Source organism: Diospyros lotus, unplaced genomic scaffold, assembly GCF_014633365.1.
Source record: "Diospyros lotus cultivar Yz01 unplaced genomic scaffold, ASM1463336v1 superscaf1, whole genome shotgun sequence".
NCBI classification, from domain to species: domain Eukaryota; kingdom Viridiplantae; phylum Streptophyta; class Magnoliopsida; order Ericales; family Ebenaceae; genus Diospyros; species Diospyros lotus.
The window spans coordinates 6,216,125-6,240,940 of NW_026267104.1; the positions used below are offsets into that span (position 1 = coordinate 6,216,125).

Sequence of the window (24,816 nt, forward strand, 5' to 3'; positions counted from 1 at the left end):
ACACTTTCATTGAAAAAAAGAGAGAAGAAAAGTTAAAAAAAAAAAAATGATATTTTATAACTTCTTTTGAGATCTTGTTAAGGCATCAATTATGGGCCCTTCTAAGACTTTATAGCATAATAATATACATAATTAACACAATTTTAAGGTCATCAAATTCCAAAAATTTGCCACAAAAGGTCAAGAGGATATTACTCTCTTCTCCACACATATTATGATAATGTTTAAGTATGTTAAAGAACAAAAGTTGAGGAATCGATGAAGAGTTTGAGTTTGAACAAAATGGGTTAGTCGATTCATTGAACTTGAACAGTACAATTTAAAGTAAAATTTGATTTCATGTTTATCACTAGCCATATTATTTTGCATTAAATCATGTTGATAACGATATAAGAGATTAATTAAAAAACTTAGTGCTGAAAATTTGAACAAATTAAGAATTAAGCACTTGGAATAAAGCAAATATAGGATGGTTAAAATTCAAGACTTTGTATGAATTCATGTTACAACTTACAAACATATATTAACTAACTAATAGAAGTTAATGAACCCAGCTTTTCGAGCCTACAGTTAATGTTATTTTAAGAATAAGGTTAGTCCATCACCACTATGATAAGGCCCAAGAACTGGGTTTGCCCGTTGGCAAGCCCAGCCCATTCAAGGCTGGCCTTTGAAGTTTGAAGCATATGAAATAAAAAAAAAAAAATTAAAGTGTTGATCTCATTAAAAAAAAATGATAAAATTATTTATTTACCATTCAACTGAAAAACAAGTCCAACATCTTTGTTTTTCGCCTTCAACTTAAAAAAAAAAAAAAAATTGTCTATTTTTATTCTTGGTTGATTATTAATTTACATAATTACACTCTACCAAGAAGAAGAAAAAGTTGGCCGAGATTTATGGTCCTGGTTAAGATTTGTGAAATGACAAAATAGCCCTTAGCCTAAAAAGAAATGATAGAATCATACTTGTGCTTCTTAAATTATATCCTAGCTTCTTCCATTCTCTCACTTATTAATTTGATAAAGAGTATCACCCATCCATCTACTTTACGATTTGGAATTCAAAATTTAATGATTGCTACTGTAATCTTTTGCAAACAATCCATCTGGACTGATGATTTATCAGTCACTCTTATCCTAGAAAAGAAGAGGGGAGGGGGCAGGGTTCTTTTGTGCAATCCAGTCTGTAAAGTTCAGAATCGCAGAAAACTTTAAGTAGAAATGGTCAAGTATTCTTCACATTATTAATTCAGAATTCAAATGCATTGGCAGAGGCAATGCCCCATCATGAGCAACCTATGACAGTTTCATGAGTAGAACTAAGAACTTCAATACATAAACAAACTACTCTTTTATTCTTTGATGTGGGAAACTCTTTTACTAACCATGTTAATTTCAGTAACATGGTTCTTCCATCAATTCAAGCCCCGCAGCGCAGCTAGCAGTTACAAAAACTCTTTCCATCCAACAGCCAAATTCCTCTCATACAGTAGGCATCTAACAACATGCAGATGCAGTCTTGTACAGCAACTAGACCCAATTTGCAGCAGCGGAGCATCTTTGGCCATTGGAGCAAACCCAGACCTTCCTGCATCTCTGGATAATCAGATGTCACTCAAAATGTAGTTTAACGTTCCTTTGGTTAATGGACAGATGTGAGCCCATCCCTTGTTATTCCTATGTACTCATCTTATTATCTTATCACCATTGCAAGCCTGTGACTGAAGTCTAGACTCTAGAAATCCAATGATCATTCAAAACCTAGAAGTTGCAACGTTCTACGTCTCTAGATTTTCCCACTTAAATACAGAACCAAAAATATGTAAAATACAATGTTTGTCCTTTAATTTTTAAAGTGCAAACTGCTGCTAACTAAAGTTTCAGGACTCAAACCTCCATGCTCTTTAGCATGAGATTTTTCATGGAAAAGTTGGAGGAAAGACAAATTAACATAGATCTTCCGACCCTCTTGATAGAGATTGTGCTTCAATCACTAGTTTCACAGTTGTATGGTATATGAATGTTTCCAGTTTATTTCCCCACATCTCACCCCTGTGTTTGTGATACAAATCCTAGCAGAGTAACAAGAAGCATTTGTAAGAAAAGAAAAGTTGCAGAAAGGTGGCAGTTAGCTGTTGTAGAGAAGGCTAGCTGTTGCTTCAGTTAGCTGTTGTAGATAGTTGTTCATTAATTGTAATGCTTGTTAGGTGTACTGTTAATTGAATTGTTAACCGTCTGTTAGTTTGTCATAAACAATCTATTGGTTGGCTGCACTGTTAGTCAGTTGGAGGATAGATAGTTGGGAAGTTTGTGGAAGAATTCCCTCCAAAAGAACTCTCCCCTCCAATATTTTAGTGTAAAAGGCTACTGTTTATTTTCTGGAATATAGAAATAAAAGATTCAGTTTCTCTCCATCTATTCCCTCTTTTGAGGTAAGTTTTTCTCTCCCTCTCATTCTGCTTAGAGCTGATCCCCCGCCAATAGTGAACCCAATTTATTGAACCCTAATCTTGAAGGTTCCATAAACTTACCTCAAAAGCTGGCAAAACATTATTCCTCTTCCTCAAAGTCTAATAGAAAATCCGTTAGATTCTCTGAATCATCAACAGCTTCTTCTAAAGACATGTTTTCCTTCTTAGGTTTATCCTGCATGTAGGAGAAGAAAAAACAGATATAATTGCTTGATGTGTATGGACTAAATTGACAAGAAAATAGATAAGAAACAACTTGATTCTTGATACAAGTTACTACAATTTTCTACTTGATAAAGAGAATCTTCCACTGCAATCTCAGTTCACAAAATATTATTGGTTGGAAAACTAACACAACCAGATTCATGAAATCAAATATTAAAATAATTTTCAATCTAGACAAGTTTGTTTAGTGCTACTGAGTTTGACACTAGCACTGTAGTACTATACAGTAAAGATTCTTGTCGTCATTGTTACAATTTTATCTATCTCCAATGGCGGAGCCACATGTAGTTGAGGGGGGGAAATTGTGCCCCCTCAATTTTTCCAAAAGTTACATATAGGTATGTAATTTACATATTTTTTCAGAATTTCCCCTATTAAATCAATAAAATGTGGGCCAATAAGGAAAAAAATAACAAAACAAAACTCTAGGTAATAAAAAATAAAAAATATTGATTAATATATAATATTTCATAACATTCAAGACTAAGAAAAGAAAATGGTGTATATTTTATAATTTTATAAACTTTTTAAAAGTAAAACGTATCAAAAAGTGCTTTTCATAATTTTCAAAATAAAGCCAAAATTAAATTTTCTTTTACAATCAAGGAATGTCATTATTGCTTAATTAATGCCTTGAATCTTGATAATTGATCCAATAATGTGTCCCTTAGCTTGACTAGTTGATTGAAAACAAATACTAGGAAGAATATTTTTTTCCCTTTACTGCAGCTTGATAAAAAAACAAAGAATTTTTCTTTCTTTTTTTTGTGGACAACTGTCATATTAATTTCTTAAGCTGTAATTAAACTTAATTTTTACATTATACTTAAACCTTAATTTTTACATTATAGTTAAAATTTAATTTTAATTAAACTTAAACTTAATTTTTACATATTATCAATTTTTACATTATACTTAAACTTAATTTTAGGTTAAATAATGTTAATTAAATATTATCCTTTGTACTATCAACAAATTGATAGTAAGTTATATCTATTTTGAAGCTAAGATTTATCTTTTAGTATCTTATATTTATGGACAAATTTCTTATAAGGAAAATGGCATTAAATCAACTCATTTCTTCAAGAATGTGATGGAAAAAAATTCTTTAAAAATTCAACTAATTTGAATTTAAACTAGAAAAAAAGAAGTTTTCCCCCGTTGAGGGTAGGTCTTGGATCTGCCACTATCTTATATCCATAATATATTTTTTCTCTAGATCTACATGCACTTGGTTTATGGTAAATGGACAAACTAATATGGATCTCCTATAATCAGCCTTAACAAAAAGAAATCAGACTATATTAGAAACAAATATTTGATTGGCTAGGAAAGAATCACCTTTGATTTTCGAAGTTGTGGAGTACTTTTGAGAACACTCCAATTGCGTGCAATTTTCTCCTCTTCGCTATCATTCTCAACTTCGCTGTCCTCCACTTCATCCTATTGCCAAGAAGCACAAAAGAAAATCGTTACTTGCTACTCTAACTTTAGTGTGCCACACCAACATCCAACAAGCATGGGCAGAAAATTTAAGAGGCAAAAATAAAAGCTCAGAATATCAAAGACAAACGAGGAAATTGAACTCACATCACTTTCACCAATGTCAACAGCTTGTGCCATTGCTTCATCCATATCTGATATCTGCACAAAAGCAAACACTGAGAGAGAGAGAATTTTTCTTTCTTTCTTTTTTTTTTTGGTATGGAAAAAGGACCATCAAGCTTGGCCACTCCCTGGTCTAGAACTTCACGATATTTGAAATTGAAGCAGGTCCTCACAATGATTATTCTTCATTAAATAATTAATAAATTCAATGAATATTACTAGTTAGAGATGTAATTTTTGTGGAAAGAGTTTACATGGTGAGAGTTGGCTAAAAGAAATTCAAAACCATGATTCCAAGATAATGTGAAACTTGGTTTTTCAATGGGAACATGCTGGAGAGCAAGTCCATTTCATGAAATAGGTTGACAAAAATCCATCCTTTAGGTCATAAATTTTCTTTTCTTTTTTTCCCCCTGTTTGGATAACTTTCCTTATTTTTTGGCAGTAACTCTCTGTATGAAAGTTGGAGATTGATTCTCAACTCTGACCTGATTCCAGATATTTAAATTAGGATTTTTTTTGCTTGTACTTTGATTTTCCTATTTTATAATTTTGAGTAATTTCCTTTATTTTGGTCTTAATTAGGATTTATGGACTTAGCACAATAACAACATATCAAGCCTTAACCCACTACATGGGTCAATTACATGAATTCTAGCTCACTAATGCATCATCTCATGCAATGGTTATGGCAGCATCTTCTATGGCCAAATACATATTTTTGCCCTTATACTTCCACATTTTTTTCGTGTAGTCACTTGAACTTTTCATTATTTCGATTGCATCCTTAGACTATACATTTTCAAGTAATTGCACACCTTAGTTAGAGCGTGCAACACACCAGCGTTAAAATGCCCAAATACCCCTCACGCATGCAAGAGGACAATCGACGATGCCTCTGATTGTCCTTCTCTGCCATAGTCCTTCTTCTTCTCTGATGGTGATTGCATGAAGTCTCCAGCTTACTGCTTGCGGGGGCATGAAAATATGACTTGCGACGAGCATGTTGAATGGTCGATGGAGGCAAAGCTTCCTATCGCATGTAGCCGACGGACAACAGACAACCAAGCCTATCGACAATGATGAAGTTGCAAAAAAGGAGAGGATGTGAAGGGGTGGTAGCGGTAGTTGGTGTTGCAGAAACCCTAGGCCTGTTTTAAAGAAGACGGATGATTGGAGGCATTACCGATTAGGAAGACGAAGCAAGAGGTCGATCGACAAGAAAAGACTGATGGTCAGTCGGTGGTGCCTCCGATCATCTGTCTTCTTCTTCAGTTGCATCAACCAACCATTTGTTCGACTAGTTCGTCTTTCCCAATCGATGGCTCTTTCGCCTCTTAGCCTTCCACAACCACCACCAACGACCTCTGCACCTTCCGCCATTGCTGATAACAGCTTCTACACCTTTCGCCACCATCAACGCCTTTTTACCGTCAATTGCCCTCTGCCATGGCCGACAATCATCTTCATCTTTCGCTATAGCTATCGGCCTATACCTTTTCCTCCATCCTTTGTACTTGTTGCTGGCCACCTCCCATGCCTCGTCGCTAACCACTAAAGGAAGAAGTTGTGGCGGAAATGGTGGTCGTGTGTGAGATGTAGTTTGGGCATTTCAGCATGCATGTGTTGCACTTTCTAACCGAGGTGTGCAATTGACTCGAAAATGTATAGTTTAGAAGTGTAATCGAAATAATGAAAAGTTTGGGTGACCACACGAAAAAAACATAAAAGTACAAGGGAAAAAATATGTATTTGGCCCATCTTTTCTTCGCTTCACATTGCCAATGTTGGATTACCCACTTTGTTTTTTTTGTTTTTTTGTTTTTTGTTTTTTTTTTTTGGGGGGGGGGGGGGGGGGGGGGGTGTATAACATAGCCAAGGAGGTTGTTTTCATAACTCGAACCAATAACTTTCCAGTCACAAAGAAACAAACTTACTATTACCACCAAGCCTTGCCCTTGTCTATGCATAAAGGGTGTAATCAATGGATAAGGCTCACTACTTTTGTGTTGGTTGGGGGAGGCTTGTCTTGTACATAGCCTTACCCTTACTTTGCAAAGAGGCTATTTCCACAATTTGAACCTGTGACCTTCCAATCCCAATTGAGAGTAAAAATGATAATATTAAAGATAACGTTAATCCTCTATCTAACAGTTTAAGTTTTTAGATGAGATGGTGGTTAACAATTCAACATAGTATCAAAATAAGCAAAGGTTGTAAGTTCAAACCTTACAACTAATCCAATATTTAAATTGTTGCACATGTTTTGACTAGTTATATAGTGAAGTCTGGACACACATGAAGAGGTGTCTTGAGAGTAAAAATAATAATATAAAAGATAAAGTTAATTCTTTATCTAATAGCTTAAGCTTTTAGATGAGACGATGGCAATTCAACAAATACCTATACCCCAACTTTGAGTAGTCTTGCGATAGATATTCATTGTTTAATGCCTTGCTCTTGGATATTCTAAGCATGAACAAGGTTAAGCAGAATTTGTTCCTGAACAAATTCAAGTTAGGTTTAATCCTTTCTCTACATGTTTCCCTGCATAAGTTGGCATCAATTCTTGGAGTTTGCAACCATGCCACCAAAATGTCCTTTTGAAGAGATTCGTGAAAAAGACCGAAAAGAGTTAACAACAGCTTGAGGTTTTCACTACAAGTTGATACACCACTACTATAAATGATGAAACAGCAAATTAAGAGATTTACTCAACAAGTTGCCACATTGGCCACCATTTCGCCTAAACATTATCCATAAAATCTATACTTATATGGAGGAAGAAGAAAGTACAGATGATGAAGAAATGTAGAGGTGTCAAAAGAGTCGGGCGGCCCACAGGCCGCCCGGCCCAGCCCGTGATGGGCCGGGCTTTGGCCCGGCCCGTTACTGTTCAAACGGGCCGGGCCAAGCCCGGCCCCCATTGGGGGGCCAGGCTGGGCCAAAGAAATTGGGCCCACGGCCCGACCCGTGGCCCTTATGGGCCAGTAAGGCCCTTACTCATTTTTTTTTTTAATTTTGTTATTCTTTAGTAATTATTGATATTGGATACTAAAAAATTTAATTTCGCAATATATATAAATAATAACCATCAATTTATTTAAAATTTTTAAGTTAAATTTTTTATATATTTAAATTATAAATAAACATTCTCCTTTTTATATGTACATTATTTTTCATATCAATTTACAAGAAAAATTATAAAGCATATAGAATTTTGAAATATAAAATAATGAAATAATATTTAAAATTTAAGAATTAAGATAGAAAATATTTTTAAAAGAAAAAAAATAATTTTTATATATGTATTATTTTGATATTTATATATGTATATATTATATGTATTATTTTTAAAAAAATTATTTAAAAAAAAAAGAAAAAAAAAAAGGGTCGGGCCCACCAGGCCCTGTGGCTAAGGGCCCGGCCCAACCCTCTAGCCCACGGGCTAGCCCGGCCCGGCCCGGCCCGGTCCAGACCCTTTGTAGGGGGGCCGTGGGCTGGGCCCTATCCATGGCAAAAGGGCCCAGGCCCGACCCGGCCCTTTTAGTAAAAGGGCCGGCCTGACCCGTTCAAAAAGCCCATGGGCCAACTCGGGCCTGGCCGGGCCGGCTCTTTTGACACCTATAAAGAAATGCCATGGACAATGAAAAGGTTGCACAGTGGACCGGATTCAACACCAGTTTTTGATGACTATACACATGATAATGGTACATGTGTGATGACACCAACCCTAAATTGCTTTAGGATAAGGTGCAATTGATGATGATACATGATAATAGTACATGTGAAACACTATTCTCTATTACTTGATCAACCTGTCAGTAATAATTGGGATGGTCTGGTTAAACGAGAGTCTGAAGATGGAAGATTCATAGTTCATCTTAAATATCCTTCTATTTGTAATGATATTGGACCTGCTGCCCTTTTCCCATTAGAATAAGAACATATCAAGACACAAGGCATACTAACTGCATCAATCGGAATAAAATGTTGCATAAAAGCCAAAAATTGCAAGGAAGAAGCAAGTATAAACTTTTTTAAGCATGAAAAACATTTAACAATTGTCTAAAAAAAAAAAAAATCAATCAATTAAGTTTCCTACCCATAATGGCAACACTCCAAAAAAATAGATCTAGACAGAGCAATATACATGTGGCGTATTCATAATTTCCTTTCCATTACCTCAATTTCCTCATTCTTCTCCTTGGCCAAGATTTTCTCAAGCTCCTGTCTTGTGACTATCTTGCCATGCTGACAAAACAAGTAGTGCCAAAAATATAGCAGAAATATGTCAGGACTTCGCTATGCAGTCAATTAATCATATTGCAGATAGCACATAAATTGGCAATTGAACATTACATGAGTTAATCCAGTTAATTGAGTTATGGATCTCATTAACCTAAGGTAGACCTCTGTATGTATAATTGTGACGACCTAATCCCACATTGGTAGTGTATTAGGGAAGTCTTGAGTGTATTACTTGGTCTCATGAACCTAATAGGAACCTTCAACTAGCACTTTTGGGTGAAAACGCATGGGTGTGGATCAAGAAACTGTTTTGAGACTCGTGCAGAACAAGAAAGCATTCAAACTGACTTGAGTCACATTTGAGATGTGAGAATTTCACCCTAACGAGGACACCAAGGAGTAAAAGGATGGGAGTTTGTCATGACCTAATCCTATATTGGTAGTTTACTGGGAGGGTCTAGAGTAAAGTTTATTACTAGGTCCAATGAACCCAATAGCTACCTTCAGCTCACACTTCTGGGTAAGGATCCATGGTGTTACAACAATGTTAAGGGTCCACATAGTACCATATTTGATATGCTTCAAAAAAATTAATTTCATTTAGCAAAAAAAAAAAAAAAAATCAATTTCTTGAATAGTTAAAGAAGTTTTAGGCTTTATTGACCCATATACAGGGATCAAGGTCCATTTTAGCTTTTGGTTTAATATATTTGTGCTTTACTAAACATAGGCACCTATAACCATTCTATCTTAATGATGGATTCCAAGGATATAAGACCTTGGAAGGGGGGTTTGAGATATGGATTCTGGGCCCCAGAAGGGATTTGAGAGACCACAATTTGAAGTATCTGTTCAGGTTTTATAATAAAGGAACACATTCAGAATTCAAGAATAAACATTCAACCACCAATGAAATTAGATGATAAGTGCAGCATAGATTCTTAAAAAAAAGAATGGAAGTGAGAACCTAGGGCTCTTGTCCTTGTAGGGCTGGAAACCAAAATTTTCCTCAGCTAACTTATGGATTTCAGGACTTCTATTTCATTTGGTAGGATTTAGAATCGATGAAGTTTATACTGTATGAGCATGGATAAAAAGAAAAGGTACAACTGAATCTAATTTTTGAGAATATGTTACTAGTAGAACTTATTTAATATTTCTCCTTAAGCATAGTCAGAAAGAACTGCTTAAGATCTTCATAAAACACTCTTTATGTGGAAATATAGGAGCTGATGATTTGCTAAAGATAAGGAAGGCGAAATTCTAGGAAGGATAAAGAGATAAAAAGAGAAGAAGATAAGTCAATTTGAATATGATTAAGTTTAAAATTGTATTCCTAAAAATTAGAGAGAGATAGTTTGTATTTTAAATAGTTTAAGTATCTTGTAAATAGAGTAGACTTCTATAGAGAACAGGTGTCTTGTATTCATGTATTTATACACACTTTTGCTGAGATAATAAAGTTAAGTTCCTTTTTTCTCTCAAATATTTTCTACATGGTATCAGAGCAGGATTATTTTTCCTCTTGATTACCGAACCCTAAAGGATGAACAGCTGTGACCCAGCCACCCTTTACCCAAAAATGCAAACTCGTCGGTACTCACAATGGCCGGTAGAAGCAGCAGCCAAACCTCCAAGATTATACCCCTACCGAACAACAATCCTATAACCATGGACAACAACAACATGTTCGCCGTTATAGGACACAAACTTAATGGTCATAACTATCTCCAATGGTCACAATCAGTGTTGATGTTCATATGCGACAAGGGAAAGGAGATTAACATGGTGATATGGTCATAACTACTTGATTGGAAGCACAACAAAACCGAGAGAAACAAAACCAGGGTTCAAGGCTTGGAAGTCTGAAAATAACATGGTGATGCCTTGACTCATCAACTCTACGACAACCAAAATAGGTGAGAATTTCCTCCTTTATGACTCTGCATAAGAAATTTGGGAGGCTGCTAAGGAAACATACTCTCATATTGAGAATACTTTTGAATTATTTGAGATAGAGAGCATGCTTGATGATCTAAAACAAGGAGATTCTCATGTTACACAATACTTTAACTCCCTAAACAAGTTTTGGCTTCAATTAGATATGTGTGATACTATCCAATGGAAGTGTATAGATGATTCTGCAAGATACAAGCAGATTGTGGAAAAGAAGAGACTATACAAGTTTCTTATAGGTTTGAATAAAAACCTAGATAGAGTAAGAGGAGGAATTCTTGGTACAAAGCCCTTGTTTAGTCTTAGAGAGGCGGTTGCAGAAGTACGAAGGGAGGAAAGTCGAATGAAGGTCATGTTGAAAACTACCAACCCAGCCTTGGAGCAATAGACCTTAATCACCCGAGGGAGCCGTCAAACTTCATTTAAACAAAAATAGGGGCGTCCTTGGTGTGATCATTGTCATAAGACAGGACACACCAAAGATGCTTGCTGGGAAATCATGGGAAGCCACCTGATTGGAAGCCGACCCATGAAAGAAGGAGTAAAGGAACCTTAGCCTCTACTAAAGAAACCGCAGTAGCTCCATCAACCAATGTTTTTAGCAAAGAACAAATGGAGGGGCTTCAAAATATGTTTGGCAGATCTCAAATTACTCAGTCTCCTACTTTGGCATCCAGTTCTATAGCTCATAAAGGTAACTCCCTCCATGCCTTGACTGCTAAGGGTGATTTTTTTGTTGTTTGGGTTGTTGATTCAAGGGCTTCGGATCATATGATTAGAAATACCAATCTTTTAACTGGATTTCAACCATGCCAACAAGATTGAGTGGTAAAAATTGCTGATGGATCACTACCATAGGTTGGTGGAGTAGGTTCAGTGGTTGTATCTACAAATCTAACCTTACATTCAGTACTTTTGGTGCCAAATTTAGATTGCAACCTATTATCAGTTAGTAAACTATCAACTAATCATAATTGTGTGATTAAATTCTCACAAAATCAGTGTGAATTTCATGATCGAATTTCGGGAAAGATGATTGACAGTGCCAAGACATGTTCGAGACTATATATCCTTCAAGAGACTACTTCAGCAATAAACTTAATCCAATCAGCAAGTGTTCCTCCTCTAGACCCTCTGGTTCTCTCTCTAATTTTCATTCTAGCAATAATAGTACAATTATGTAATGGCACTATAGACTTGGACATCCAAACTTTGTTTATCTTCGAATGTCATTTCCCTCATTATTTGAGAATCAAGTCCACAGATGTTGCAATGCGAAGTTTGTCAATTCTCTAAACATATTCGAAATACTTATCCTAGACAATCCTATACTCCATCTTATCCTTTTTCCTTGATTCATAGTGATGTGTGGGGGGCCTTCTAGGGTTAAAAACATTACTAGAGCTCAGTGGTTCATCTCTTTTGTTGATGATTAGACCCGTCTTACTTAGGTATTTCTCATGAAAGATAAATCTGAAGCTGGTTATATCTTCCAAATGTTTCATTCAATGGTGCAATGACAATTTAATGCCAAAATTCAGATCCTAAGGACTAATAATGGCAAAGAATATTTCAACTCTATTCTTGGTCATTACCTCTCCCAACAAGGCATTATACATCAAAGCTCATGTGTCGATACCCCCCAACAAAATGAGGCTGCTGAATAGAAGAACCAACACCTTTTAGAAGTGGAAAGATCCCTATTGTTCTCTACCAATGTTCCTAAACATTTTTGGGTTGAAGCCATTCTTACGACCACCTACCTTATTAATAGAATGCCCTCACGCATCCTAAAGCATCAAACTCCTAGCCAACTTCTCCTAACCGCCTTTCCTCACACTCGTGTTCTTTCACAACTTCCACTAAAAATCTTTGGTTGCTGTGCATTTGTCCATATTCACAACCACCTTCGGAGCAAGCTTGATCCTAGGTCTATCAAATGCATCTTCCTAGGCTACTCTCCTCATCAAAAATGTTACAAATGCTACTCTCCTGGACTTCAGAATTCTTCACTTCTATGGATGTAACATTTGCTGAAAATCAATCCCATTATCCCAGACCTGATATTCAAGGGGAGAACACTCAAAATAACTCCTTGGAATATCAGTTTTGGGATATCCCATCCTAACCTACTGAAAATCAGTAACCAACAGCCCCAAGAACCAGCCCAACCAGCCCTTAATTCCTCAATCAGCCACTCTCCCACTAAGGAATTTCAAGTTTATTCTCGGAGACAGTCTATCCAGAAGGAGAGTAAGGACCAAACATGACCTAGGCCTGATCAAAAGGCTGACCTAAATTCAGATCCTGCAACTGGTGAGAATTTGGACACTACCTCTTTTGATGATGAGGATTTACATTGGTCTATTGCTTTGAGAAAGGAAGTGAGATCATGCACACAACATCCTATACAAAACTATATTTCATACAAGGGCCTCTCACCCAACTTCAGTGCATTTGTTTCAAATATGGATAAAGTGCAGGTTCCACACACTGTTCAAGAGGCCTTTCAACACCCTAAGTGGAGGAATGTTGTTCTTGAGGAAATCAAGGCGTTAGAGAAGAATAAGACATGGGATATCACTGATTTACCTCCTGAAATGAACCCTGTGGGCTGCAAATGGGTTTTTACAGTAAAATACAAGGCGAATGGAAGGAATGACAGGTACAAGGCCCAACTAGTAGCAAAAGGATTCACCTAATCCTATGGTATTGACTACCAAGAAACATTTTCCCATGTGGCAAAGCTAAATACCATTAGAGTTTTGTTGTCCTTAGCAACAAACTTGGATTGGCCCCTACATCAGTTAGATGTAAAAAATGCATTTCTAGAAGAGAAAGTCTACATGGAAATTCCACATGAATTTGAAACGAAACTTACAAGAAACAAAGTATGCAAGCTAAGGAGATCACTTTATGGACTTAAACAGTCCCCGAGAACCTGGTTTGAGAGATTTACAAGGGCAGTCAAGAAGTATGGATATAATCAATGCCAAGCAAACCACACCTTATTTATGAAGCACTCCAAGGAAGGTAAATTTCCATTCTTATTGTCTATGTGGACGATATCATTGTTACAGGAAATGATATTATTGAAATCAAAAGCCTTAAAGAAGTCCTTGGAAGGGAATTTGAAATTAAGGATCTAGGAAGAATTTGAAATTAAGGATCTAGGAAGTATGCGATACTTCTTAGGTATGGAAGTTGCAAGGTCCAAAGAAGGGATTTCAGTCTCCTAAAGAAAGTATGTTCTTGATCTCCTAAATGAAACAGAGATGCTTGGTTGCAAACCAATAGATACTCCTATGGAATCTATGGCAAAAATAGATATTGGCAAAGAAAGCACACCAATTAACAAAGGGAGATATCAAAGGTTAGTGGGAAAACTTATATACTTATCACATATTAGTCCATATATAGGCTTTTATGTGAGTATTGTAAGTCAATTCATGAATGATCTCAAAGAAGAGCACCTAGAAGCAGTTTATCGCATCCTCGGGTACTTAAAATTAACTCCAGGCAAGGGATTAATGTTTAGGAAAACAACAAACCAAGGGATCAAAGTCTATAGTGATGTTGATTAGGCTTAGATCAATCCAAGATAGAAGATCAACCTTTGGATATTGTTCGTTTGTGTGGGGAAATCTAGTCACTTGGCGCAACAAGAAACAATCTGTTGTCTCTAGAAGCAGTGCGGAGGCTGAGTTTAGAGCCATGGCTCAAGGATTTTGTGAAGGAATATGGCTAAGAAGACTACTTCATGAATTACAAGTAACTATAACAGAGCCAGTTCAAGTATTATGTAATAACCAATCAGCCATTAGTATTGCAAAAAACTCGGTGCATCATGACCAGACAAAACATGTGGAGATTGATAGGCACTTCATCAAAGAAAAGATAGGAGGAGTCTTCAAGCTGTTCTACACTCCTACAAATAATCAAGTATCTAACATTCTCACTAAGGCTCTACCAAGAAGACCATTTGATGAATTAAGCTGCAAGCTTGGCCTGAATAACATATCCAGCCCAACTTGAGGGAGAGTGTGGAAATATAGGAGCTGTGTATTTGCTAAAGATAAGGAAGGCAAAATTCTAGGAAGGATAAAGAGATAAAAGGAGAAGAAGATAAGTCAATTTGAATATGATTAAGTTTAAAATTGTATTCCTAAAAATTAGAGATAGTGTTGTGAACAAACAACAAAAACCTTAGCGTATACAAAATATGTTCAATCACAAACTGAAGATTGTTGAGGCTAGAAGCATGCATAAACATACATACAAAAACGAAACGAAATGAAGCAAGAAACGAAAAACGAAAAGAGGCAAAGATTTTTACCGGGGTTCACCCCAAAAAGAAGCTACGTCTACGTTGAGCTTTGGTGAGAAGAGCTCACTGCACTAAAATGATGAATCGGAGATTACACCCTCAAAACACTCACAAATACTCTCTATGCAACAATGGTTCACTACCAACATGCCCCAATAATCACAAATACAGATTAGAGGCGGATCTTATCGAACTAGAGAACGCAATAAAACTATACAAAGCATGAGAAAGAGAACCCACTAGAAACCCTAGCCCGAAGACGATAACCCACCTCTGGAACTTTCTCCCCCCTTTTCTTTCTTTCTTTTCGTCTGACTGTTCATATCACGAGGAGCGAGATTAATAGTGTCTTTGGATGATTGGGATTGCGCCTCATAAAGCTTGGATGAGCGGCTGAGATCAAATCGTGCAACACGATTGATTATTCCAACAGAAAGGCAATCAGGCAGGGAAGGCAATAAGGCATAAGGACAATCGGGCACCTCCAAGGATCAACGGATGGTTGTCGCGTGTTACCATCTAGCAAGTGCCACATGGCAGCCTGCGGTTGCCACACGCGGCCTTTCACTCAGCTAAGCCACACGACACCGTTTGGTGTTTCAACACCATTAGTTAGTTTGTATTTTAAATAGTTTAAGTATCTTGTAAATAGAGTAGATTTCTATAGAGAATAGGTGTCTTGTATTAATGTATTTATACACGTTTTTGCCGAGAGAATGAAGTTAAGTTTCTCTTTTCTCTCAAATATTTTCTACACTTTACAACTTTGGGAACTTATTGAACCATATTCGTTTGAATGTCTCATAACTTCCATTATTTAATCCAATTCTTGAACCTTTTTCTTTCCTTTTCTTCCTGCTTACTAACAAAAAATTACTCAAATGCACTCCGCCTTTTTCCACAATATTATAAATTTTCTCTTCCTGAAGACTCAATATTGATAACTGAAATGCCCTAAATCAGATCCAAGCCCACAATGAAAGAATAAGATTAACAGGACAAATTGTAGCTTATGAAAGAAAGTAAATAATCAAAAATGAAATGTTAATAAAATAAAAAGGGAACCAGCATGGCCACAAATCAGATAACGTAGACAATTGAGGATCATGAAACCAGGTGTCGCAATTTTACCTAGTTTCCCCAGGTACTTGGCCTTGGGGAAGGGTATTCAAATCTTCTAATCTAATAAGGATTGATTTCAAGAGAGGAATGCAAACATGAACCATGTGTAACATAGGAGCATATATTAGGGACTCTGCCCTAACCCACACTAATGTATTTTCTAACAGGACTTCAAAGAGTTGTGCATGGAATGAATAAGGGAGAGATATCACCTCCAGGAAAACAAGTTCCCTCTAATGCAGACGAGATGGGCGGATGACTGTCTACCATGTCATACCATGAAATGGTGTTTCTATTTTGAAAATCTTAAGCGATACTTAAGAAGTGACCGCCTAACTGTAGCTTAAGACAATTGTAAATATTTCTAATTTCTAGTAATTTATAGTTTTTAAAACCTGTGGGGTGGTCTCCCATGATGACGAACACCATATAAGGGATGCTGGATGAACCTCTGTTACGGCCTGGTTCAGGAAAGTGGTGCCATTCCGAGGTGAGTTCTTCTTTCCTTTTTCCCTTTGAGCACTTAAGTGTGACAAACTATGATTATGCTATGCAGGCATAAAAATAACTCATCTCTTTCATGAATGATTCAACCTTACCAGAAAGAAATGAAACATTTAGAAACTCTGCACAAGTTATTTTCTATTCATAAAACATTAAAAATAAAAAACAAGGACATATTATTACCAACCTCCTTCAAAAAATCAAGCATATTGGGTGTCGGTTCATGAAAATCTGGACCCCGAAAATCAATCACCTCATTTGGATCTTGAATATAGTTTATTGTTGGGTAAACTGGGTCTCCACCCCATACTGAAAAAAGCAGCAGAAAAATAAGTCCCAGACCACAGTGAAAACAGTTGAGATAGATAAGGAAGAGATGCAAATATAACCCCCTTTTAGTCTCTCTACTGAAAATCAATTAGTAAACAGAGCTGCAAATGGCCAAACAGCACAAAGTGAATTTGGGATATCATTGCAAGAGTACTGCATTTGTCAAACAATTGAAGAACAATTGCAAGAGCCTCCTGAATCAGGGAGATATCACGCTGCAAGTTTATATTTCATTTACAAAGATAGCACACGTTAAAGAAATCAATTAGAAACACTTATTAACTGGCTAACATAACATAGCTACCAGAGAATTCTTTGGTGATCAAATTGTGTTTCCCCATAATTGCTTTAGTTTCCAAGAAATGTGCACCAACAGTCTAAAAGTCCAACATACTGAAACATAACTTCTCAGAAGGTAACCTTGAGATAATATTTTACAAATGCATATCACAAACTTTTCTGCTTCTGCATGCTCACACATTTCTCTAACATTATTTAGCTAAAGTATTTAACTGGTCATGGTACTACCACAGTATTCTATAATAAAATTTTTAAGAGCCTAAAAAATTTTGTCCATGTCATAATCAACTTTATGTCACCCAGTGTATCCCCTTTCTAGACCATGTGTGATGTTTCAATTCCCGTGTTGTTTCCCATTTCTGTTCACATGTTGGCAACTAGAATATATCATGGCCAAGACTATGATTTTTCAAAAAAGTAACTTGAAATAGAAATGGAAAATACAAAACTTATATGTGCCAGAACTAGATTAGACAGACTGACCAATATAGATAATAAGAAAATAATGGAACAAGAGAAGACATATAGCATTCAGAGCAGATACTTTGCTTAATTTGATCCTCCTGCATTTGCATTGCTAACGGATCTCTACGAATACGAATATCAGTCCCCATCATTATGCGATATTCCCGATCTGTTTGATATGAGAACATTTCGATTAGTTGGGTGTTTTCATCTTCTCCAGTCTCCTCAAAATGTTTCTGAACAGCTTCACGTGAAGTATCCCTCTTCCAAGCTTTAACCCATTCTGAGTAGTAAGCTAATGGACCTATTCTTTCCAGTCTCTCTTGCTCGGCCTGTAGCCTGCAGAATCCAATAATTACATCACAAGTTAATTTTAAAACATATACTACATCAACATCCATACTAATAGGGTGATCAACTCAGAGAACTAGTAGCCTTTTAATACGTTTCTGATAACCTACTATGTCTAGCATCTTTGTTTTGATTTGACATATATTCTAATTTTTTTGAATTGTTAGAGACATAAAATAGAGACAACTGCCACAAGGTTGGCCTCTCAATCCCTGAGTTTAACAAGGATCAGCAAGATACAGACTTGACCTTTGGCAAAATTGGTGCAAGTGGCTGTCTCAACCTCAAACCTGAGTTCTCAAGCTTGATAGCCTAAGCTTTTCTGTATGAATGAGGCAATCAACCCTAGAAAGTATATGATAAACTATTATTCATAGTGTAATCACTAAGTTTACAACTTTACAGCCTCTTATGTTAGCAACTCAGTTCAACCATTTAAGTTGAATCCAGAACAACTAGTAACAGAATTTGGTGGCTAAGCATCAACATGTAGAAGAGGTTTCAAGAGCAATAATTCACACTTCACCAAATCTACAGCCTCCTAGTTTTATTATCCAGTGTTAATCCTTTAAATGGATCTTGAACAACAAAACAATAGCAGACAAAAACAGTATTATGGTACAGACATAAAACACTAAAAATGAAGAATCCAAAGGTTCCTTGGAGCCATCTATGACCAAAAACCTACATCATACTCTTCTGTTGATCTGTATTTACCAGCTTGCTAATCTCAGAGATACTAGAGATCTAATAAATAACTCAAGATGTTTCTGGAAAAAAAAAAAGAAAAAGAAATGAACTACTGCTGCAGCAGAAGATGTATTATCCCTGTGATACAGGATAAGGAACTTCTTTGTCAAGATAAACAGGATTGGATGGAATCCATCCTGCATAAAAATCCAGTGTTTGATTTCCAGAAGAGAACTCCCAAGGGAAGGAAGAGATAGATAATTCCAGACGAAGAGGATGGTCTGATTATATGGGCACTTGACTCAACAACCATATTGTATATACCAGGGATTTCACCTTATTCCATCTCCAATCCAATTGCAACTAAACACCAGATAAGACCAAATTTAGGTCGAAAACAGTCCCAGGATGTGGCGTCCTAAATTTATCCCCAGGAATGAGGAAACCAACCCCCTCTACTCCTATCCATAAAAGAAATGCAACAGAAAAAGATATCGACTCTCTATGTGTGGGACTTTAAAAATACTAAAGCATGTACTGTTTATAAAGAAAAAAGAACAGATAAATAAGCATCAGAATTCTTAAGGGAAAAAAGACAAAAAAAGTTCAAACGGGCACAAGCCTAAATAATCAAGGGCTAAAATATAGTCCTCAATTGAAAAGGACAAAGAGGCATGGAAACCTTGATAAACGCTTCTTTCTTAACAATTTACTGTTTAGGGCTATGTAAAAGACAGATTGATGTCAAAGCCATGTGGCCATCAACTCATTAGGCCTTGATTTCCCACAAAGGTTGCAGCAGCATTCAGATTTCCACAGTTGCTGACTAAAAGCAGCAATTTAGTTCTAAGTTTGTTCCATCTATGCTAGGATTCTAAACAGTTTCTCTAGTTATGCTCACAACTTCAAGATGAGTCTGGAGCAACATCAACATATGATGGCTGCTGCTCTTAACTTTGGAATCTCTGTTAGAAAATTTAATCAAAAGAAAACAGTGCATTTTTTGTTCTCTCTTTCTGGAACTCATTATTCTACAGACCAGAGTCAAGGTTGCCAATGCTCAAAAATCATCTGTCATGCATGTCACAACTTTCCCTAGATTGTACTAGACCTTTAAAAAAGTTTCAAGACCCAAAAATCTTTTCTGGAACAGTACATAGACTTGTTCAAAAGCCAATGATTATCTATTAGACGATGCTACAGAAATAAATAATACCACAAAATTCCATTCCCATAAATGATACCTTTCTTCTTTATAAATATGCCGCCTAGCTCTGTACAGGGAAGTCTCAGTCAATGTTGGATGATCACCATAAAGCTTTACTTGACCTTTCTCTGCCATAGCTTTAAGAAATACCTGATGAAGAGACAACAGATATTCTAGGTTGATAATGTAAATTTTTTGGCTGGAATTGTAAATTACTCATTATCTTGAGCAAGAATAAATACCATTATGCCAAATGTACATACAAACAAGGAATATAGTAGATAATATTTTTCAGTGATGCCCAGCAAAAGCTATATAGAAAATTACATGTTACAAAACATAACTGGAGCGGTGTAAAAGAATTGAAGGAAGAATCACCACAGGTAACAATAAGGTGATAGGTTTGTGAGGAAATCAAGTACGCATATTTTATCAAACAGCTTAGACTTCTTCCATTCATTGCATGGTCAAAAGCAAGGGACCAAACCTCAACTGGGCCAATAATTATCAGATCACAATTGCATGCCTCACATATACACCCACACTAATGATCTTCTATAGTCAGGTGAAGATGGTAAAGGGATAATGGTAAACTACATCCACAAGGTATTTCATGCATTTAGAGATTGAGGTCTCAACAAGAATATCCAGGACTTTATGCATCTAGACAGGGCCTTATGAAATTTTAGTCAAATTAAAATATTTTGTTGCAAACTCAGTGAAATAAATTGGTTTCACTCATAAGGTCGAAGTATCAACATAACCAGAAATTCAAAAAAATATAATCCACTACCTAAGGCAAGGATATGGAAGTGGGTGAAGAGTAAAATATGTTATGAAAAAAAAAAAAAAAAAAACAGATAGAAGAAGATAAATCGGGAGCACGATAATAAATAGTATACATCAAAGCAGTGCAAATGAGAAACAAAAAAATGTTATTTACTAAAAGTACCACAATGCAGGTAAACTTTTACTTTTTGATGACTGAACAAGCGTTAGTCTGACACCATAGACTATGGTGGTTCCCAAGGAAACATGGAGGATTAATTTTAGGCCATACCCATGTTCAACATGTATCAGGTGCAAATACTTGTTGGGCACGCAAGATTATGTGTTAGAGATGCATCGGGTTTTTAATAGAGTTTTTAGAATTTATTTCAAGATAAAATCTACAAAAAATAATAATAATAATAAGTTTGTGGGAAAAGATTAAAATACACAATTAAACCTAATTACATCACTGACAAAAGTAGTTACCTTTTTTATGGCATCTTATATTGGATTAGCAATACCCTTTTAATATTTTTGTATTCTTATTGCTGTTGTATCTTCAAAATGGCTTATTGATTTTTTTTCAATTTTCTTATGTTTTTTTGGCTACTACTTTCATAAACATTATTCATAAAAAGTACACAAAATACTTTCTTTTTTTTGTGTCCCTGTTATATCCATTTCATTCTTTCTAAAGTATCTTCTCCTCATCTTATGGCTGTATCTTTTTCTGTACTCATATTCATATTGGTGCTCCAGTTCAACAACTTGACAAATTAGTAAATAGTAACTACTTACACATTTCTCCACTGCCTTCCCCTCCATTAATGAGCCAATAAGAATAAAATGATTTAAGGACGAAATTGAAAAAAATAAAACATTTGTGATTGGATTCAATCCCAACAATGTAAGCCATCAGTTTAAATCCAAAAACCCTAAAATGACAAACCCTTACTTCAAAAGATGAATTTACGCCTTCTGTAGTTTTGCTTCAGAAATTGTCTTAAACTAATGAGAGGATGAAGATTTGTACTCGTCTCTTTATCTCCACAAGCCTCTATCCTCACTAATTCTATGCCTCTAGTGTGATTGTCATGCAAATGTTTGGCTTACCATGTAATTTCTCAAATGAAATTAAATCATCGTTGGCATGTTGAAGTCAAAGGAGAGAACCCTAGAATAATAATTCTTGTGATGCAGCTTAGTTGGACAAGGAAAAAAACCCAGGAAAGTTTCCATGCAGCTTAAAGTTGAGCATTTATGATTGAAAACCAAATGACGAGGAGTCAACGGGTAGAATTAAATTTTATTTTATGGGTGACCAAGTAATAGATATACATATGCAACATGTCAAAAATGCATCAGGTCCAAATATATTGAGAAAACATTAGAAATTTCAGAGATGCTTCAGAGAAGGCACTTGTGCATTTTCAACATTATCACAATGCAACAATTATCAATTTGCATTAATGAGAACTCATAATCATCTTTTCCCTCTTTAGACTAACCGTTTCAACATCAGGACGCCTCCTCTGCCATCTAGACCATTGTTCCTTCTCTGGCTTTCTCCAGTTCCACCATAGTTCTTCACTATTAAGTGGCTCTTCTATTGGCTTCTTTGTGTCTGGATTGATAAAGGGATGAGGACGCCCAAGTTTCTTGTCCACTTCATACTCAGTTAGCTCCTCTTCCTGTGGTTCGGCCTGATAAACAACATATTCATAGGAGAAATCCTTAGGCTCTTCTGATCCATCATCTGAAGTTTCAGGTTCCTCTTGATAATTTGAAGTTACAGTCATCTCTGAAGACACAGAAGAAGCAGCAGATGTCTTGTTATTTTTCCTCCTACTTCCAGGACTTTTCCCATAGGATGGAGCTCCTGCTGACACACCAGTTGGTTCTGGAGCCCTGGCTGCCCTGACTCTACTTGCTGTGCCTTCTGGCCAATACTCCTGTCCTGGAATACTAGCCCGAGCACCAGAGGCTGGTTCAAATTTTCCAGATGTGGAGTCCATATAACTGTAATAAGGTGGACGTTCAACAGACACATGCTCATGGGAACCCTCATTCTCTGTGTTCTCACACTTTATGCACAGATTTAGAGGCACTTTTTTTAGTGGACTGTTCAAGGAAAGTTTACGTTGCCATACCCATGCTGGAAATGATCCTGTAAAAGATACCTGGGTGGTTCTCGTATGATAAATTACTTTCGTTGGCATCAAATAATTACATTAGAAATATTGAAAGGAAGCTAGGCAAGATGGAGATGAACCTTCTATTATGCTAGCAAGCAATTATATCATAAGTTCAATCAAAGAGCAGTTGACATAGATTGATCACATGAAAAGTAACAAATACATAATCATGCACACACTCAATGGAAACGTGCACATGCGCCCACACATCTTAAATGAGAAAAAATGTTATCTGTAAGATCAAACAAATAAAGAGCAAAGAAGTGTATAGGCTTCCTAAGGTTCCTATTTCCTTGTTGAGATTGCCTTGAATTCAAATTTCTTTCACTCAATTAAAAGTAGAGATAGAATATCTATACCCAATCCAAAACTCAGATTCCTTTGGATCTTTTGTTAAATCCTCTCTCTATAAATAGTCCCCCAGTATCTGGTTTTCAGAGTGTGCTAACCATTATAGTATTATCAAGTGATTATAAGATTGAGTGTATTGGGATCTTGGGGTTTGATTTTATCTACTTCTATAAATCCATTAACCATGTAGTGGATATTTGATCCTTCTTTACCCATGGGCATAGGCACATTGTCAACCCATGTTAAATTTAAAATTCATGTCTCTGATTTTGATCTATTGTGGGTTACAGGATTTATTATGTTTGATTTATTCCTAGCATGCCTGATCACTATTTCTTTAATACAAACAGTAAACTAGATATTTCTCCATATATTTTTCTTTTTTTCGAAGTAGACTAGCTCAGACTGCAACTTTCCCATTGTTCCAGTTGAATCACAACATAGAAACACCAGCACTGTAGCTCGCCAAATATCACAGTCGTAAAAATTTAAAAAGAGATACTCTGTTTAGAGAACAGGTAAATATTTTGAACATGCAGCCAGAAGTCCTTTGAAGCACACAAGAAATGGTGCAGTCAAAAATTCAAAATATTGAAAGGTCATAAGCTCATCTTCCCCTTCAGAGAACTTTTTACATACAGCTAATGGACAATTCAATGTGACAACATCACTCGTATGTAAGACCGTATGAGAGGCCACCATCAGCATAAGGAACGCAATTTATGGTTCTAATTTTCAATCCACTAGAGGACTTCGCCATAATCAAACCCTATACAACCCAAACCCAACAATGCGTGAGAACACGAAACATCTCCACATACACACATATTTTGTGCATCTGCGTAAACATGTGTACATATTAAAGGGAAAGGGAGAAAAAAACCTGTAAGTTCTGGAAGCGGGGTTTCTTGACAGACCCATTTGCAGAAACAGTAGCTCTTAATCCTCTATCTGCAACATAGGGAAAACGAGGTTGAATTCCAAGTACACTCGGTTGCACATAACATAACCTAAGTAAGCGAATTTGTATGGAAAACAAGGACAGAAACCTTGATACAAGCAAAGAGGTGATGCAGACGCCATTCTTTTTCCTTATAATGATTGCGACCCACCAAACGCTTTTTACATAGAATTAAACGTTTGGGTATATCTGCTTCAGTATCTGTAAGATTTATGGATTAATGCACGAGAGAGAGAGAGAGAGAGAGAGAGAGAGGGCAGTTGCTGTGGCGCCGTGGCGGCGACAGCGGTAACGGTGGCGGTGGCGGTGGCGGTGGTGGTTATCGGCGCGAGTAAAACATTTCTGCACCTATATATATAATGGATAAGCTAAAACCAGGAATCCTACCAGACAATTGGCCTCAATAACTTTTAACTCGTTAGATTATTCTTTTTAAAACTTGTAATAAGTTGCGAATCTGTTTCTGTAATTTCTTATAAATTATAGTTAAGTAGTTGTGGTGTTTGATACTAAAATAATTTATTTTTATATAATTATCTATAATACTCTTAGTAGTTATAGAATGATAATTTAAAAATTAATTAATGTATATGTATAAGTTTCAATTATAAAAAAATTAATTAAAGTATAGAGAGAGAAAGATATCTGAAAATGAAGATGGCAATGGAGAAGAAAAATCCATGATTGCGTAGACAAGAGAGTAATTCTTTATTAAAAATAAGGGCAAAA

The 24,816-nt window shown here is 36.1% G+C and overlaps 1 protein-coding gene across 3 annotated transcripts; it reads right to left on the reverse strand.

Annotated features, from left to right (window-relative positions):
* Positions 1–1,189: 1,189 nt before the first annotated feature.
* LOC127793225 (protein PLASTID TRANSCRIPTIONALLY ACTIVE 12, chloroplastic) lies at positions 1,190–24,463 on the reverse strand. 3 transcript variants are annotated; one of them, XM_052324034.1, is made up of 11 exons: positions 24,176–24,460; positions 24,010–24,077; positions 22,089–22,760; positions 19,847–19,959; positions 17,641–17,900; positions 16,654–16,775; positions 8,492–8,560; positions 4,289–4,342; positions 4,040–4,141; positions 2,534–2,648; positions 1,190–1,590 (listed from the first exon to the last, which is right to left on the reverse strand). In XM_052324034.1, exons 1-10 carry the CDS (start codon positions 24,207–24,209, stop codon positions 2,553–2,555), a joined length of 1,590 nt encoding a protein of 529 aa, XP_052179994.1. In that variant the 5' UTR covers positions 24,210–24,460; the 3' UTR covers positions 1,190–1,590; positions 2,534–2,552. The 3 variants fall into 3 exon arrangements, 2 of the variants coding, with proteins under 2 accessions (XP_052179994.1, XP_052179993.1); XM_052324033.1 differs by having other exon boundaries at positions 1,190–1,598; XR_008021283.1 differs by lacking the exons at positions 1,190–1,590; positions 2,534–2,648; positions 4,040–4,141; positions 4,289–4,342 and adding an exon at positions 16,358–16,556 and having other exon boundaries at positions 8,488–8,560; positions 24,176–24,463.
* Positions 24,464–24,816: the final 353 nt, after the last annotated feature.